The sequence below is a fragment of the Ammodytes marinus genome, assembly GCF_949987685.1.
Source record: "Ammodytes marinus genome assembly, chromosome: 6".
NCBI classification, from domain to species: Eukaryota; Metazoa; Chordata; class Actinopteri; order Uranoscopiformes; family Ammodytidae; genus Ammodytes; species Ammodytes marinus.
This window is the reverse complement of record NC_137235.1, coordinates 13,859,304-13,874,303: the sequence shown is the minus strand read 5'-3', so window position 1 is coordinate 13,874,303 and position 15,000 is coordinate 13,859,304. Positions and strand designations below refer to the sequence as shown.

At 41.3% G+C, this 15,000-nt stretch overlaps 2 protein-coding genes across 2 annotated transcripts in view; one reads left to right on the top strand and one right to left on the bottom strand.

The window, feature by feature from the left end:
- Positions 1-7,186, top strand: part of ndst3 (N-deacetylase/N-sulfotransferase (heparan glucosaminyl) 3) — a gene marked incomplete at its 5' end in the record, with an annotated part of 39,776 nt that extends 32,590 nt beyond the window's left edge. The window contains 5 exons of the mRNA XM_080029184.1: positions 308-478; positions 1,003-1,112; positions 4,521-4,623; positions 5,937-6,047; positions 7,086-7,186. Coding sequence (XP_079885310.1) covers positions 308-478; positions 1,003-1,112; positions 4,521-4,623; positions 5,937-6,047; positions 7,086-7,115 — 525 coding nt within the window. The 3' untranslated portion in view covers positions 7,116-7,186. The remainder of the gene's footprint in view (positions 1-307; positions 479-1,002; positions 1,113-4,520; positions 4,624-5,936; positions 6,048-7,085) is intronic.
- A 4,082-nt stretch (positions 7,187-11,268) lies between these two features.
- prss12 (serine protease 12) overlaps positions 11,269-15,000 on the bottom strand; it is a 22,136-nt gene continuing 18,404 nt past the window's right edge. Inside the window, exons 12-13 of the mRNA XM_080029650.1 lie at positions 14,789-15,000; positions 11,269-12,869 (exon numbers count right to left, since the gene is read on the bottom strand). The exon at positions 14,789-15,000 is cut by the window's right edge and continues 84 nt beyond it. Of these exons, the coding sequence (XP_079885776.1) occupies positions 12,538-12,869; positions 14,789-15,000 (544 nt within the window). The 3' untranslated portion in view covers positions 11,269-12,537. The remainder of the gene's footprint in view (positions 12,870-14,788) is intronic.

Sequence of the window (15,000 nt, the reverse complement as noted above, 5' to 3'; positions counted from 1 at the left end):
TTTATCCGAGACTGAGTGTGGTGTCTGATGTGTCTCTGTAAGTGTGGCGTTAATGATGCTGGTTCATATAGACGTCTCAATGTGGGAAATGTCGCAGGATCCAGACATCTTCTGCTCAAGTCTGTTTGATTAAAGAGACACCAATGTCAACAACGTGCCAGCTCAGATGTTATCTCATTGTCTACATTATAAAAACAGTCTCTAATGCAGAGTTGTGAATACATTACATGACACTTGAGTGAGACCAATTATACGATAGCGGTGAGTTATTTGGTTCTTACGTGGTTGAATCTGCTAACCTCTCCAGCATCAAAGAGCTCATGAGGATCACGCAGCCCTGCAGTTCACCTTCTATGATGTCATCAGTGCGGGACCAGGTGCGCCGGCCGAGCTCCGCTCCCTCCAGAACCGCTGTCTCATCCCTGGTCTTTACTCCACACACCTAGAGAGGTGGCTCACTTATTACCCTGCTAACCAGGTATTCCTATAGGCACAGAAAATGACAGACAATTGCACGTTATTGCACTATAATGCCGAACACATGCACGGATCATGTAATGTAAAATACTTTTTTTAATGATTTGTTGCCAACAACCTTTGAAGAAAGGAGATGAAACATAGAATTTAGTTTTGATATTAGCTGCCACTACTGGTGTTGGTTGTGATCATGGACATAACTCAAGGAATGGTAACACTATATACTTTACGTTTTTTTTTATATTACCTTTGTTTTAGTGTACATGATAACTCCACTCAAACACACATTGCCTACAGGAATTAATTAAAAAAATACACCATCGTAAAAGCAAAGTGATATACAGGTATCTGCTGTCAGTCTTCTGTATTCCAACTTTTGTGGCTGTCATTAAAGTGGATCAAGTTCTGCTTAAAATTGGCCCAGGATTTTTTGCTTTTAACTCATTACCTAAATGAGTTGTAACGCACTGAATAGTTATTTAATAGTACTACCCAGTGTTACAGTGTGAATGTATTTGTGTGTAGGTGATGATCATAGATGGCCATCAGCTGAGAACTGACCCTTCGGCAGTGATGGATGAAGTGCAGAAGTTCCTGGGAGTCACTCCTCACTTCAACTACTCCCAGGCACTCACGTAAGTCTCCCTTTTTTTTGAGGGCACCTTTCACCTGCCGTGCACTGTGGTGGATATGAAATTCAAGCTGTAACAGGACTTCAAACCCAAATCTGTGTGAAGCCTGCCATCTGCTGGTGAACAGCAGGGCCCTCAACAGTCCATCCCCACATTGTCATCCTTTATGTTACGTGCCAGGTGGTGTCATTCTCTGACATGTACAACAGACAGTGACGTCACCTGGCACCAAAGGTCTTCCAATAGCAGATGGTCAGGTCTTGCTCATGAGCCACTGCAGCTCTGCTTTTAGTTTGGGCTTTTTTCAGTATTTGAAGGAAAGAGAAAAAACAAACAAGGTATGTGGTCACAGCAGACAGAGCAGACATATGAATACAAGACGAACAAGAGATGGAGAGACAAAACAAGAGACAAGAAACTGCAATGAATGAAGTGATGCTAACTTGATAAGTGTTCATTTAACTTTATGTGCAGAACATATTACTTAAATGCTTAGGTATAATGGTACATTAACATGACAAAATATTGAAAAAAAACATAAGGTCAACAAACATTGCACGTTATTTTTTGAAATGCATTGCTTTTATTGGAGATTGATACACTTCATTTATTCTGATTGCTGGTAATCAATGCTATCTAACATCTGGTTGACCCTCATATTGTATTAGTAAGTTCACCTATAATATCTGTTGTATAAACACAGGACATATTCTGGCAATAACACTTCTTTTGCAAGACAGTCAAGTTGTGAACTCTCAGCCCCCTGAGTCATTGGTCTGGGATCATATCCAAACAGAGTGTTGACTGTCTCACTTACACTGTCTGTGTGACAGGTCCCTGAATAAATAAAAGTTTGCAAGTTAAGTGCAGTGCACAGTGTCAATCCAAAAGAGCTAAAACAATAAAGACACCGCTGCCAGTAGCCAAGATAAATAACTAATGCAATTCCCTATGAACTGAACATGTCACTACTGATAAAAAAACATGTGCAACAGAGATAAATAATGGGGTTGACTGTGTGAGTGATGCATGGTGTCTGCAGGCACACATGTGGCACATCCTGTTGATATGCTCACATTGACCCAAAAGGAGTAATGTGGAAATATTGTTTCTTTAAACATTCTGATGTAACCAAATCACCAAAGATAAAGTGAACTTTCAAGCGGAGGCCTGTTCTCAGTTGTTAGTAAAATTCAAAAACAATTACTGTATTGTTGTTAATTCCTTAAAACACATATATAATGTACAACTCAAGTATTCAGATATGCACATTTAAATATGTTGGAAGAGATTCCTTCAATATGCTGGCCAACAATATTATCTTGTATTTGGTATGCAGCCCAAGAGAATCAGCTTTGGCCCCTCGGCTGCTCAGTTTCAACTCAATCTCCATTGGAGGTTTTGCATGTGGGTCTGGGAGGAGTGGTAAACTGTTTATTTCTCAAGCACCACTCATCGGAATGCAATCTGCCCGCAAGCCATCAAATCTACAGACAGAGACATATGGAATTTGTAGCGTAGATTGGGGCAGTGATGGCCTCTGTCTTGAATCACAAGCCCACATGCATACAAATCGTTTTTATAAGGATGCATTCTAACAGAATAATAAGGAAGCTGTGTGTATGTGTTTGTTTGTGCGTCTATGTGTTTGTGTGTGTGTGTGTTTGTGTGTGTGTGTGTGTGTTTGTGTGTGTGTGTGTGTGTGTGTGTGTGTGTGCACGTGTGCGTGTGTTTTGGGTGAAGACCAAGTTACACAAAAGCCTAATCTTTCTTTTTTCCTTCCTATTCTTTTGACATGGCAGCGGTCTGACAGAGCCTCCACACTGGAGCCCATTTATTTAATCCCCCTCTCCTTTCTTCCTGCTGTCCCGTCAAAGGAAAACTGAAGGAGAACCACTTAGCTGGTTTTTTTTCTCTTTCATTCACCCACTGATGCATGCAGATAGAGAACAATATTTGCATCTTTCCGTCACATCCACATTAGCCCTTATACATTCCCCTGAAACACTACAGTGCATTTGAACGCGGTATACACACATGAAAACCAGCGCATTTATTTAACTGGGGAACTTGGCTTTGAAAGTCACCAACCGTCTCCTTGTTCATGACAGGTTGTCTCATAATATGCACAACATAGTGCATTCGGCAAATAAGAGAGGCAGTTTGGCTTCACAATGGATGCTCATATCCAATATGGGCACGTTATAATGGCATCGGATTTGTTATTTACATTTATTCAGTCATGTATTGGACAAAGTTCCATCTTTGTCACATACATACATGCCCCAGTGATGATACAATTTCTCTCCTATCTTTCTGTTTCGGAGCCTTGTTTTCCAATGTCTGCTCTTTACAATATGGAGGTTAAGATCAATGTCTTGGCATGTGCCTGATCTCACGCCGAGGCGTGAGATACACACGCATGGACCGGCATCTAACTCACACGCCTTGCCTGACCAGGGCGTGTGAGTTACACGCGCACCTCCCGTAGTCAAGATGGCGGCCGCTATCGCGGCCGCCCGTAGTCAAAATGGCGGCCGCGGTTTTCCGTCAATGTTTTATCTATATTATAACCTCTCCCTGTCCCCTTTCCCTAACCCTAACCACCGAGGGGGCTGCAGCTAGATAGTATTGAAATGCTGGGAGAACATGTCGTGCTATTCCTGGGAGAACATGTCGGCCCCTGTTGGTGCTATTCCTCCGTTCATTTAGACTATTCCTCCATTCATTTAGACGGCGGGAGGTGCGCGTGTAACTCACACGCCCTGGTCAGGCAAGGCGTGTGAGTTAGACGCCGGTCCATGCGTGTCTATTAGACGCCTCGGCGTGATACCAGGTTGGCCTGTAAGCCATGTCAGTTAGATGATAATCTATTCTTTTTTCTTTTCTGTCTTGCTTTCAAGATAGCTCGATTTTTACAAAATATCTTATTCGATCGAAACTTACTGAATCATTTTTGTGTGTAATAATAGGGCGCCAATCTGTATGAATTACATGTTTTTATTTTATAATTATTTCAAATGTATAGTCACATTCAACTGGAATAAAAAGCAGAACATGAATAGATTAAAAAGAATGCTCACATGCTGTAGGTTTGTAGTGTATAGAATCTGAGAGAGAGAGAGAGAGAGAACGAGAGAGAAAGAGAAAGATGAATCAAGACAGTGCACAAGTCAGAGAGACACAGTTAGCAAAAGAGTAAGAGACAGACTTGTGACGCAGAGCGTGTTGAATGTGATGTGGCATTAATGTATGGTCAGTGAATATAAAATAACCCCACTTTAGTTTCTTAAAAGAAGAGGAACTGCTTTACATTCGTGCCACTTCTGAAGTCACTACTAATTTAAAAGAAAAATGCATTAAGGGTTCTCTTCTGTATGCCTTATCTGTCTTCTGTTTCTCTTCCCTCAGGTTTGACCCTCAGAAGGGCTTTTGGTGCCAGCTCCTTGACGGAGGAAAGACAAAATGTTTGGGAAAGAGCAAAGGGAGAAAGTACCCCCCTATGGAGCCAGAGGTAAACTTAGTCACAATCCACAAAAAAAAAGGAATTATCATACAGAAATGTCGACCATCTGAAAAGTATGTTTATTTTTAGATTCATTACACTTCATGTGTAATGCATCTATAATATATGAAAGTTTCACTTTGTAGATTAAGTTACGGGGGGAAAAAAACTTTCCATTGATATATATTTTTTTTAGATGCACCTGTATATATGCATTGAATGAAATGTTATAGAACGAGACAAATAAAAAAGAGAAAGCTCCCCTGCCTGCCTGAATGACAGTGACAGCCTGCAGTGTCCTTCCATCGCTGTGGCAAACATTTCCCACAGGACTCCTGCAACGGGGTGGAGGCTGTCAAACAATCAGATTGAGGCAGAAAGTTACAACCTAATTATGAGGATTCAGTGGTGACACAACACCCATGAGAGAGAGAGAGAGAGAGAGAAAGAGAGAGAGAGAGAGGATGGTGGACGGTGGATGGAGGGGGGGATTAGGACAGAGGGAAAGAGAGGTAGAGGGAGGAAATCCTATCCATAAATCTTTTTCCTGGTCACTGATTCCACCGAAGAGAGAGCAGACCTGCAGAGACTACCAAATCACATGTTTCGCTCTCACATGAAGACCAACACACACATGGATTCAATTTGCCTTCCCCACCGCGTACGCTCACACACACACACGTGGCTGATGGCGTGTGTCTCCTTGTCACCTGTAATTAAGCTGTGTTTGAATTTCCACCGGGGGATTAAAGGAGAGGACAGGTGAGGGGAGGAGATGGAGAGAACACCAGGGAGGGCGGGGAGGGAGAGGGGAAAGCTGAAATGATGGATGCACACAGGAGAGAGAGAGATAATGGATCTTGTGGATTCCTCATGCTATGTGCTGCCTCTCTCTCTCTAACCTCTCTTTTGTAAGCTCTGTTTGGCATTTTAGTGGCCTTAAAAGTCCTTTCGGGGGGGTGACATGAACCAATCTAAACGATGGCATAGCATTCATCTCTCTCAATATCTTCTTTGACCCATGCTCCCATGCTCTATTTTTATTCTATCTATTTTCCCCTCGAAATATCCCTCCCTTCCAAAACCCTTTTTCACTCACTGCACTTGACACCTTTCTATCGTCCATCTGTTTTTCCCCCTTTGTCTCTTTGTTCATGATTCCCTCCCTCCCCTGATGTTTTCCATGTCTTTCTATGATTTCTGTCGCACCCAATCTGTCACTTATTGAATCTTTTTCTCTCACCAACTTTCCCTATTTTGTTTTGCTTCTCTCTTTCTCTCTCTCTTTGTCTCTCTCTCTCTCTCCATCTCCGTCTGCTCAGGCCCATGCGTATCTGTCGCGGTACTACAGGGAGCACAACGTGGAGCTGTCAAAGCTGCTGCATCGTCTGGGACAGCCCCTTCCCTCCTGGCTAAGAGAGGAGCTTCAGAAGGTCAGCATGAATTAAATGAGTGACACTCATCTCATCACCCGGCATAAACATAAGAAAGGAAAAAGGAAAAATGTCTATAAAAAAGTCACCTTCATTGGATGTAGTGAAAAGACATTTCTTAGTTCTGTTTGTTTTTCTGAGTCAGCCACAGCATGTATTGCAAATTGGTCCTACTTATCAAAGTCAAGAGCAAGACAGCTTTGAGCGAACACATTACTTTTACAGTAGCTGTCTGCAGTCCCACAATGAGTCAGATTCAAGCCCTAGTCACAATGTCTATCTTTGTGGAAAAACCGGTGGCTCTAGATTTGATTGACAGTGCTAAAACCTAAGCATGCAACCTTTCAACAGTCACAGAAATATAGAGCCATGCCCACTTCCAAACCAGAAAAGCCAGGACAAAACGAAGTTTACAAATACAGAAATCTCTCATGAGAAATAACATGAAACTGCTCTGTGGCTTTGACTGATCTGTGTGTGTGTGTGTGTGTGTGTGTGTGTGTGTGTGTGTGTGTGTGTGTGTTCATGTAAGGCCCCATTGAAAATGTTTCAATGGAATATCATTGGACAATGCAAAATACAAAAGAAGAACAAAATCATCTTCTTCTAAATGTTTTGTCATCTCAGAGTCCTGTCAAGGTCTACTCACAACATGCAGTTAAATGAGGCTTTGGTAGATTGTGTAAGTGCTGCTGTGCTGACAGCCATATCCTCCTTGATCTCTGCAGAGCCCCCCTTTTCCTCCCGCAGTGCTCAACATTGTTTGTCTTTTTTGTCTGAGGATTTGTTTGTGCCGCCTGGTTGTCATTGTTTGTGAATCAGAGGGGAGCCACATGACAAGTCCACTTTGCTTTTTTCCAGCCCATTTGCAGCAATCACAGCAAAAAAATGTCTTTCATCTTTTCACAGTTGGCATTCGAATCAATAGGTAAAGAAAGTCTAATTAAATAACTTGTTCCCTCTGTTTCCCCCCACCTCTTTTTCTTTGTTTTCCATCTCCATCCCCCTCCCTCTCTTTTACCTCTTTGTGAAGGTTAGATAACCTTTGCATCCATGAACCGGGGTTAAAGGTCAAGGGGTCGTTAACCCAGGGAGTGAACAGGAGCACCTAACCTTCAGATGTGCTGATGTCTGTGGCCTTTTTACTGAACCCTGAAGAGAAGGCTAGGACCAGGTGCCCGGGTGCTGTGAATCTGCTGCTTGAAGGAGCAGACGTCATGAAAGCGCAAAGAGACATTAATGGGCTGAAACTGAACTACGGATGGATGGATATATGGATGGATGGATGGTCGGATGAAAGAATGACAGTTTCACTGCTCTGAAGAAAGAGGGACTAAAAGGGAAGGACCACATTATGATCGGGAGGAGAATTATGGGAGACAAGGAGCATTTGGCGAGTCTTTAATGCACCGGAACCTTTTAAGGAACTGTGGTGAAATCTGGAGCAGTCCTGCAGTGACTATGGTGGTTATTTCCTCCCATTATTTCTATAATTATTGTTATATTTTCACCTTTGTTTTTGTTTTTATGCCAAAACAGCGCTGGTCAGCTGTGCGTGGTAAGTTCCCATAGAGAAGACTTTTGCACTACATTCTGTTCTATGTATCTCCGAGACGAAAACAAAACAAAAACACAACTTTTTTTGAAAAACGCAAAAGAGTGTAACAAGCAGGGATCATAAATGCATAGACTCAGGGTGAGTGACAGGAAGTTACTTTCCATGATATTTTTTTTTTAATTTTTTTGTGAAGCTAGTATCTGGTAGATCTGGTAGCCTTTTCCAACCTTAGATACTGTATGTCACTTGAGGTTTTCACTGGAATGTGTGGTCTGAAAAATGAGCCACTGAAGCAAGATGCATCGCCCGCCCATTGTTTGCCTGTGACGAGCCATGCAGAAGAACACCGTGTTCAGTCAGCAGAGCATGAGCGCTGAAATCATCTCGACACAGGACTGAGGTGACATGAGTTTGTGGTAAAAGAAAGGTGACCAAAATGAGCCTAATGGATTTGACAATAAATTCCAAGACCCTTTAAGTAGCTCTTGTAACCGCAGGCAGTTTACGTTTATGTCAGTGTCTCATTTAGGTCTCTATCTCCTCTTTTGTTTCCTGTTTAGAACCAGTGGCCTACATTGTTGAGCTGCAATTTGAATGCAAAAAAAAAGTCCTAAATGTCAAACACAGAAACCAAAATTAAAGAAATGGATATGACTGACAGCTGTTTTTCTTTTTAAATACCAAAGCAACATAGAACATACACATTGTGTACACATACTTTGCGGAGACACACCTGCACAGTTCCGTAACAATGTACCATTTGTCCTCTGAGGTAAGTGAAAATGACATGCATGACGGTTAAATATTCAGTCAGTTATTAACGTGTCATACAGCAATGTGAAGTTTTGACAGGGACGCTCCTTTACTATTCTTATTTTGTATGAAATGTACAGTGCACACAACATTGTGTCAGTCAGAACAATACAAACAGAAATCTTACACAATCCTAAAGATTAAAAAACTAAAGAAAATAATGATGAACAAACAACAGAAGAGCGCACATTCACACCATGGTAAGCGTTTTGAAATACTGCAGGTGGATTGAGGGTTGCCAGGTGGAGATCGTGTTTGTCAATCTGCTGTTCGGCTATAATATTTTTCTCTGATCATAAACTGTAGAACACTTGCAATAAACCTTGAAAGTGATAGAGGGCTTTGACATTACTGACGCACCAGGATACAGTGTGTAGCCGTGAAGTCACAAAAGGCATCCACCGCCTGATTTATGCCTCTAGAGTCTAAACACCACTGTCATAAACAGGCATGACATATCAGAATGTCAGACTGGACTGTATGAGAAATCAATTAAAACATCCATTAAAATCTTTTTTTGATGTATCTTCATCTATATTAACGATCTAATATGTGTGTGCTTTTATACGACACAGCGTCCCACAAATGATGATTTCAATTTACCGACTCTCCATGCCTGCAGTTGGGAGCCGAACTGACTATGTAAAGGGATGAAAACATTTCACATACTCCAGTTATGGCTCATTTGCGGCAAGGTTCGATCTTTACTGCAGAGCTCACAGGGGCTGGTAATGGCAGGGAAGCAGTGTTTTCACTAATTAAGTCTCTCGTGTGCTTACATTTGAGGAAGCTTTTTCGTACACGGTGTTATGGTCGTCATATTTTTTGGTTCATTAAAACCCAAATTTAACAGATGGGTTCATAATGGAAAGTATAACAGTAAGTATCAGTGTGTTCCCTGCTGAGGGAATGGTATATTTAGTGTTTTATACATCATTGTTGACAAGTTAAAAAAAAAATAGGCCTGTGATGTGGATATGAAAAGGGCAATGTATTTAAAGCCGCACAAAAGGTTTCAGCATGGTAACAAGCCCCGGGAAAATGTAGGTTGCTACGTAATCTTCTTCAGTATAGGTTTGTAGATCTTTTTGCTCAAAATACATTTTAATATTATAGTTTCAAATATTAGATTTGGAAAAAGAGGCCACGTCCCAGTTAGAGTCAGTACACTGATCTTGATATTATCAGTCTAAAAGTAACACAAATCCCATGTCTGTAAACCTTCAAAAGCAGCTGGTTGAGGAGGGAGTTTCTAGCAGCCCATTGGATTTGCATGAGATGGCTCTTACTCAGGTTTAATCATTATCATTAGATCAATCCTTAGATCTCACCCAACTGGTTTCCCCAAGTGTTGCCAGACTTTAAGGGATGGAAACAGATATGAGTAGAAATAAATGAACTGTGTATAATGAGCCCGTCTGTTCTGCACCACCTCTGGTGACATCTAATAAAAGCTCATTAGTGCAGGAAGCTATATGGCTAGAGGTTCAGTGGGAATAGTAAAAAGAAAAGAAAAGGAGGATAAGGGCCATGCTGTCTGGCTCCCCTATATTCCTAACTGGAATTCAAAAACGCACAACATTTTGATGCTGATAACAGCATGTTTGAATGATTTGAATTTAACTGTTTGACATGTTTTTGAATAAGAAAAAATGACAAAAGACAACAAAACCAAGACAAAAACAGTGGAAAAACAAAAGCTTTTTGTATTCGGTCTAAAATGAAATTTTTAGAACAGACATTTTGGTATTAAATGAATCCTTAAATGAAATTAACATACCTGTGCATGTAGATTTTGTTTTCGATAGATGTTTTATTATTACTTTCAACCCAAATTATGTTTTTCACATGTATTGATCCCATAATAGAGCTTTCACCAAAGTGTCTTTGTACACAGAATATGAGAAATTGTTTGATATTTCATCATATTTAGCATATACATTGAGCGCCATTGTTTTGTGACAATAACCACAGGAGGGAGCTCTCAAACAAAAAGAAACTGTGTTCTGACCGTTCTGAATGAGAGCAGTTCTAGGGAGTCAGAATAGGAGATGTATAAAATAAAATGATGGAGTTTCAGGTTTACTCGGATAAACATCCTACAGCAAGTTTTGTCTTCTGAGCTCATTAGCTAAGCTAGCTTTCTCTAGTCTACCTCTACTGTTCATGTGTTTAAAAAATGAAATAAAAGAACTAAATAAAAAGGGATACAAAGGCACGGTGTTGCACAATGACATGACATTTCATGTTTAGCCATATATCTCATAAAGTGCTCATTAATTCAATATTTTAAAATCAAATAAAAGCTCATCTAAAAGCAAAGCCATTGCAGAAATCTAATTTCCTTTTATTCATGATGCCTTTCAGTAATGGTTTTGCCTGAATTTTGATTTTCAAATGATGATGATGACAAATAATAAATTAGGTGATAATGGTCATTATGTCAGTTAGGTAAAATTAGCAATGTAGTATTATGGTATACAATCTGACTTTATGGGTTACGACGCAAACCACACGATGGCGCTATTCAGTTTGATGTGAAAACCCACTGAACGAATTGAGAAATAAAAGCAGTTGAGCCTGACCCAAGGAGGATGCGCATTCCTATGTCCTCTGTTTGTAATTTACGATCAGTCAACATATTTTCAAAAGTGTGGCAAGGTTGAGTGACAACATAGCTGTCAGAATGAAATACTTGAAAAAGAAAATAAAACACCACACAGTAAATGCATCATAAATGAAGTGCCTTTTACTAAAGGATATATATGCTATACAGATGAGCATATTTGTATACACATTGCATGCAACTTCTTACTGTAAGACTAAGTCCCAGTACCTAAATGTGTGTTGAATCAACATGGAGTGTTTCCCTTTTAAATGGGGACTAGTCAGAAAATGGCTGCCATTCCTGTAAACACTGTGTGGGGGGTGTGAGTGCATACACATTGTCTGACACAGTGGTGCTCACTTTGACAGTTTGCAGCCAGAAACAAACCTGAATACACCCTGTCAGTTCCAGCTGCTGTCCTCTCACAGCAGTGTGGGAACAACAGAGGACGTATAATAAAAAGTGCAGCAACCAGTGAGGAATTCCTTTGCAGTCTAAACTATGGCTGTACCTGCCTTAATTAAACACACAACAAAATCTGAGGCGTACTAAATTTAAGTTTATGAAGAAACATACAGTACATTAAAACATAACAAATTGTCAGTAAACACCAAATAAGGCAGTGCAGTGTGTATGTGTTTTTCAAGTGTATCAGATTGTCAAAACCTCGACAACACCAAACATCTAGACCAAGACAGTTATCAACACTTAGAGAGGCCGTCATGTGCATGGATTCACTTTAGTCCCTTCCTTTTCTCTGCACATTTAAAGCAGCACTGAGCCAAGGATGAGACCTAATACCTGCTTTGTACACAGTAAACAAAGAGCACAATGGAGAAACATTACATATACAATAAGGGAAATGAGGACGCAAGTCATAACTCACTTTGGCAAATGGCAATAGGTCTAGAATGCTTAATACAAAAGCACTGAATATCATGCATTGCACGTACCTAAAGGGGGGTCTTAGTGCAAAGTCTTATCATGCCATTACTTGTGTGCTTTTGCATGACTCCATGCATGCATACTGTACATTTGTTTAACACTGTGGTCCCTTTTCAACGTGTTTCATCACATATCTAATATAATGAATTACAAAAAGCAAGTAAAGAAAACATTATTTTGAATAGAAGCAAAATGATTTGAGTAGTATGCAGTGTCACAAGTATTTGCTTGAGTTTTTAAAAGCACCATCCAAAAGCTTGCAGCCCATGAAATGATTAAGTCCTTGAAATAAGTGCTAATGATTTAGATGAGAGAAAAGATATGCCTTCCTCCCTCCCAAAAAAAAGGGAAAAAAGTTTATAGGAGAAAAAAGGTCCAGCGTTGCCTTGTCTGCTCCATTTTAAGAGCCAGGGTTATATCTTACATCACTGGATAATCAAGGCAAATCATGTCAGTTATTCACGAGTGAAATATGTGGTTGAATCACTTTTTCTCATATGACCAATCGAGCGAGTCCTGAGAGTTTGCTCTCTCTGATCGAGAGGTCATTTTGGTTATAATAAGTTTCATCGCCTTTTCTCTTTCCTGTCATCGTGTCCAATCACCTTGCGTATCCAGGAGCTGAAGGCGGAGACTTTGGTGTAAACGCCGGGGGACTGTTGAGTCCTGCAGGCATGGCCCCAGGACGTTACTCCGTAAACCACCCAACCCCCACCGGGACGCTCACACACCAAAGGGCCTCCGCTGTCACCACGGCAACTGTCCACCCGCCTCTCCGGTTGGATGCTGCCGGCGCATAGCATGCGGCTCGTGAAGGCGGCGTGGAAATGCTGCTGGCAATGTCGGCGGGGAAGTAAAGCCAGTGGAGCCTGCTGCAGGGTCTTGGAGTACGAGCGGCCTAAAGGGAGAGAGAGGGAAGGGGCGTGATAGTTTAGTTAAGAATGAGAGGTTACGAGGAGTGTGTTGTGCGGAGAATGTAGGCCTATGTGTTTATTGGTGACCGCCTTCCATTCCGACATACCGCCACTTCGACATTGACGTCTAATTGTCGGAGTGGCGGTACTTTGTTTTTTTTTAAACGTACCGCCATTCCGACATATACATTCCGACATATAAGATAATATATCTATCTCTACTCTCTATGCCACTTTGCGCTCTCTCTCTCTCTCTCTCTCTCTCTCTACTCTGTAGGCTATAGCCTATGCAACTTTCTCTTCTCTCACACACTAAGCACCAAAAAGAAAACGTGAAAATGAAGCTCATTTTGACATGGTGTTTCAGCACTCCAATTACAATGAATCGACAAAGCGATCAACTTTTACTGTGGAATGGCGGTATGTCGGAATCGTGGCATGTCGGAATGGCGGCATGTCGGAATGGGGGCATGTAACCGTGTTTATTAGTGCCAAAGTGCCAGAGGCTACAAGGTGAAACGAGAGGGGGAGGTCAATGTCTTTGGCGGAAGCTGTAAAGACGTATTATTGTCTGGTGCCTTTCAAAATGTCTGCTAGACGTAGTTTGGCCCTAGGGATGGCGACGTCATTTGGTCACACCGTCCTTTTTTGTCCTCCAGCGCCTCTAGCAGGTTGACATTTTTTTATTTAGACACCTAGTGCCCCCATCAGATCCAATTCTTGTTTATCCAAACACTTTGCTTATTTATGTATGTTATTACAAGTATATAGCCTATTTTATTTTAACGATTGACTTGCTTTGCCAGTGGCCAACAGACTCCACTTGACTACCTCATTTCCCATTCTTATCAAAGTCTCACTGATTTTTTTCCTCAGGAATTAAAGGACTCCTTTTAAGAAATGAATATATTTCATGGATTCTAGCAGTGTCTAAGAACATCTGTTCTCTTTCATTCCATAGAGGTGTCGCATTCATATCATTTTTCTATGTCTTTTTAAACTGTCTGCAGAGTTTGTCAACGCTGACTTTAGCTTAGGCCCGGGGAGCTTGTCAACAGAAATTTGTTTCCTTTGACCTTTTTCAAGAAGCTTCGGCATGTGGACAAAACTCTTTCCAATGATCCTTTCTTGGCTTTTTACACATACGCAAGGCCAATTATGTGTGTGTGTGTGTGTGTGTGTGTGTGTGTGTGTGCGTGACTTAAGAGTGGCAGAATGCCACATGCAAACAGCTGTACAAAGCAGACACCTCCTTGAAGTTAATCAGCCTTTAACTGGCACCACACACTCTACATAGCCTGTGTTGTCATCACACTTGAGCAAACTAATAAAAACACTCTCTCCCAATACACACACTCACACGGGGATTCACCCTTCATTAACAAGAAAAGAAACACTAACCACACCAGAGGGAGGACATGTTTTTGCACAGGCGCGTGCTGTGACCTCCCTGTAGCCCTTTGTGACTGAGCTGCGATGATGAATGACATCAGACAGCATGTAATGTAAAGATCACTAACAGATGTGTGTCATATACGAAGCATGTTAAGTCAAACTAGTGCAATCACGGGGTGGAGGATTCATTTCTACTTTATCTGTATGCTGACCCCTTCAAAGGCACATACAGAACAGTATGTTATGAATGTTATTATGGTTACAGAAGATGATTGCTTTACCGTCTGACCTAATGTACAATATACCTTACCCTAAATAAGTTGTCCCAGTGTGATATAATATATCCCCCCCCCCATTATTACTATTTCAAGTGACTGCATTGTTAATTAACCCTGTAATATATCTTCTTCCTTTAAAAGTGTGTGCTAAATACGACATTTGAGAGAGTAAATGAACAAGAATGAAGTGAAATGGCCTCCCACCTCCCCTCTACACACACATCACTCACCTGTGTCACCCCAGCCGGTAATGTGACAGTTGCTGGCTTGTTTGAGCACTCTCTCTTTTCTGACGGGGAGACAGGCGGGGAGGACATGGCGGCTGAATGACACACACTCTCCCGGCATGAGTCCCATCGCCCCCGGTGACAGACGCACCAGGGCCAGATCATAATCGTTGCTATGGGAGTGGTAGCTAGGGTGGTGGACAATGTGATCAACA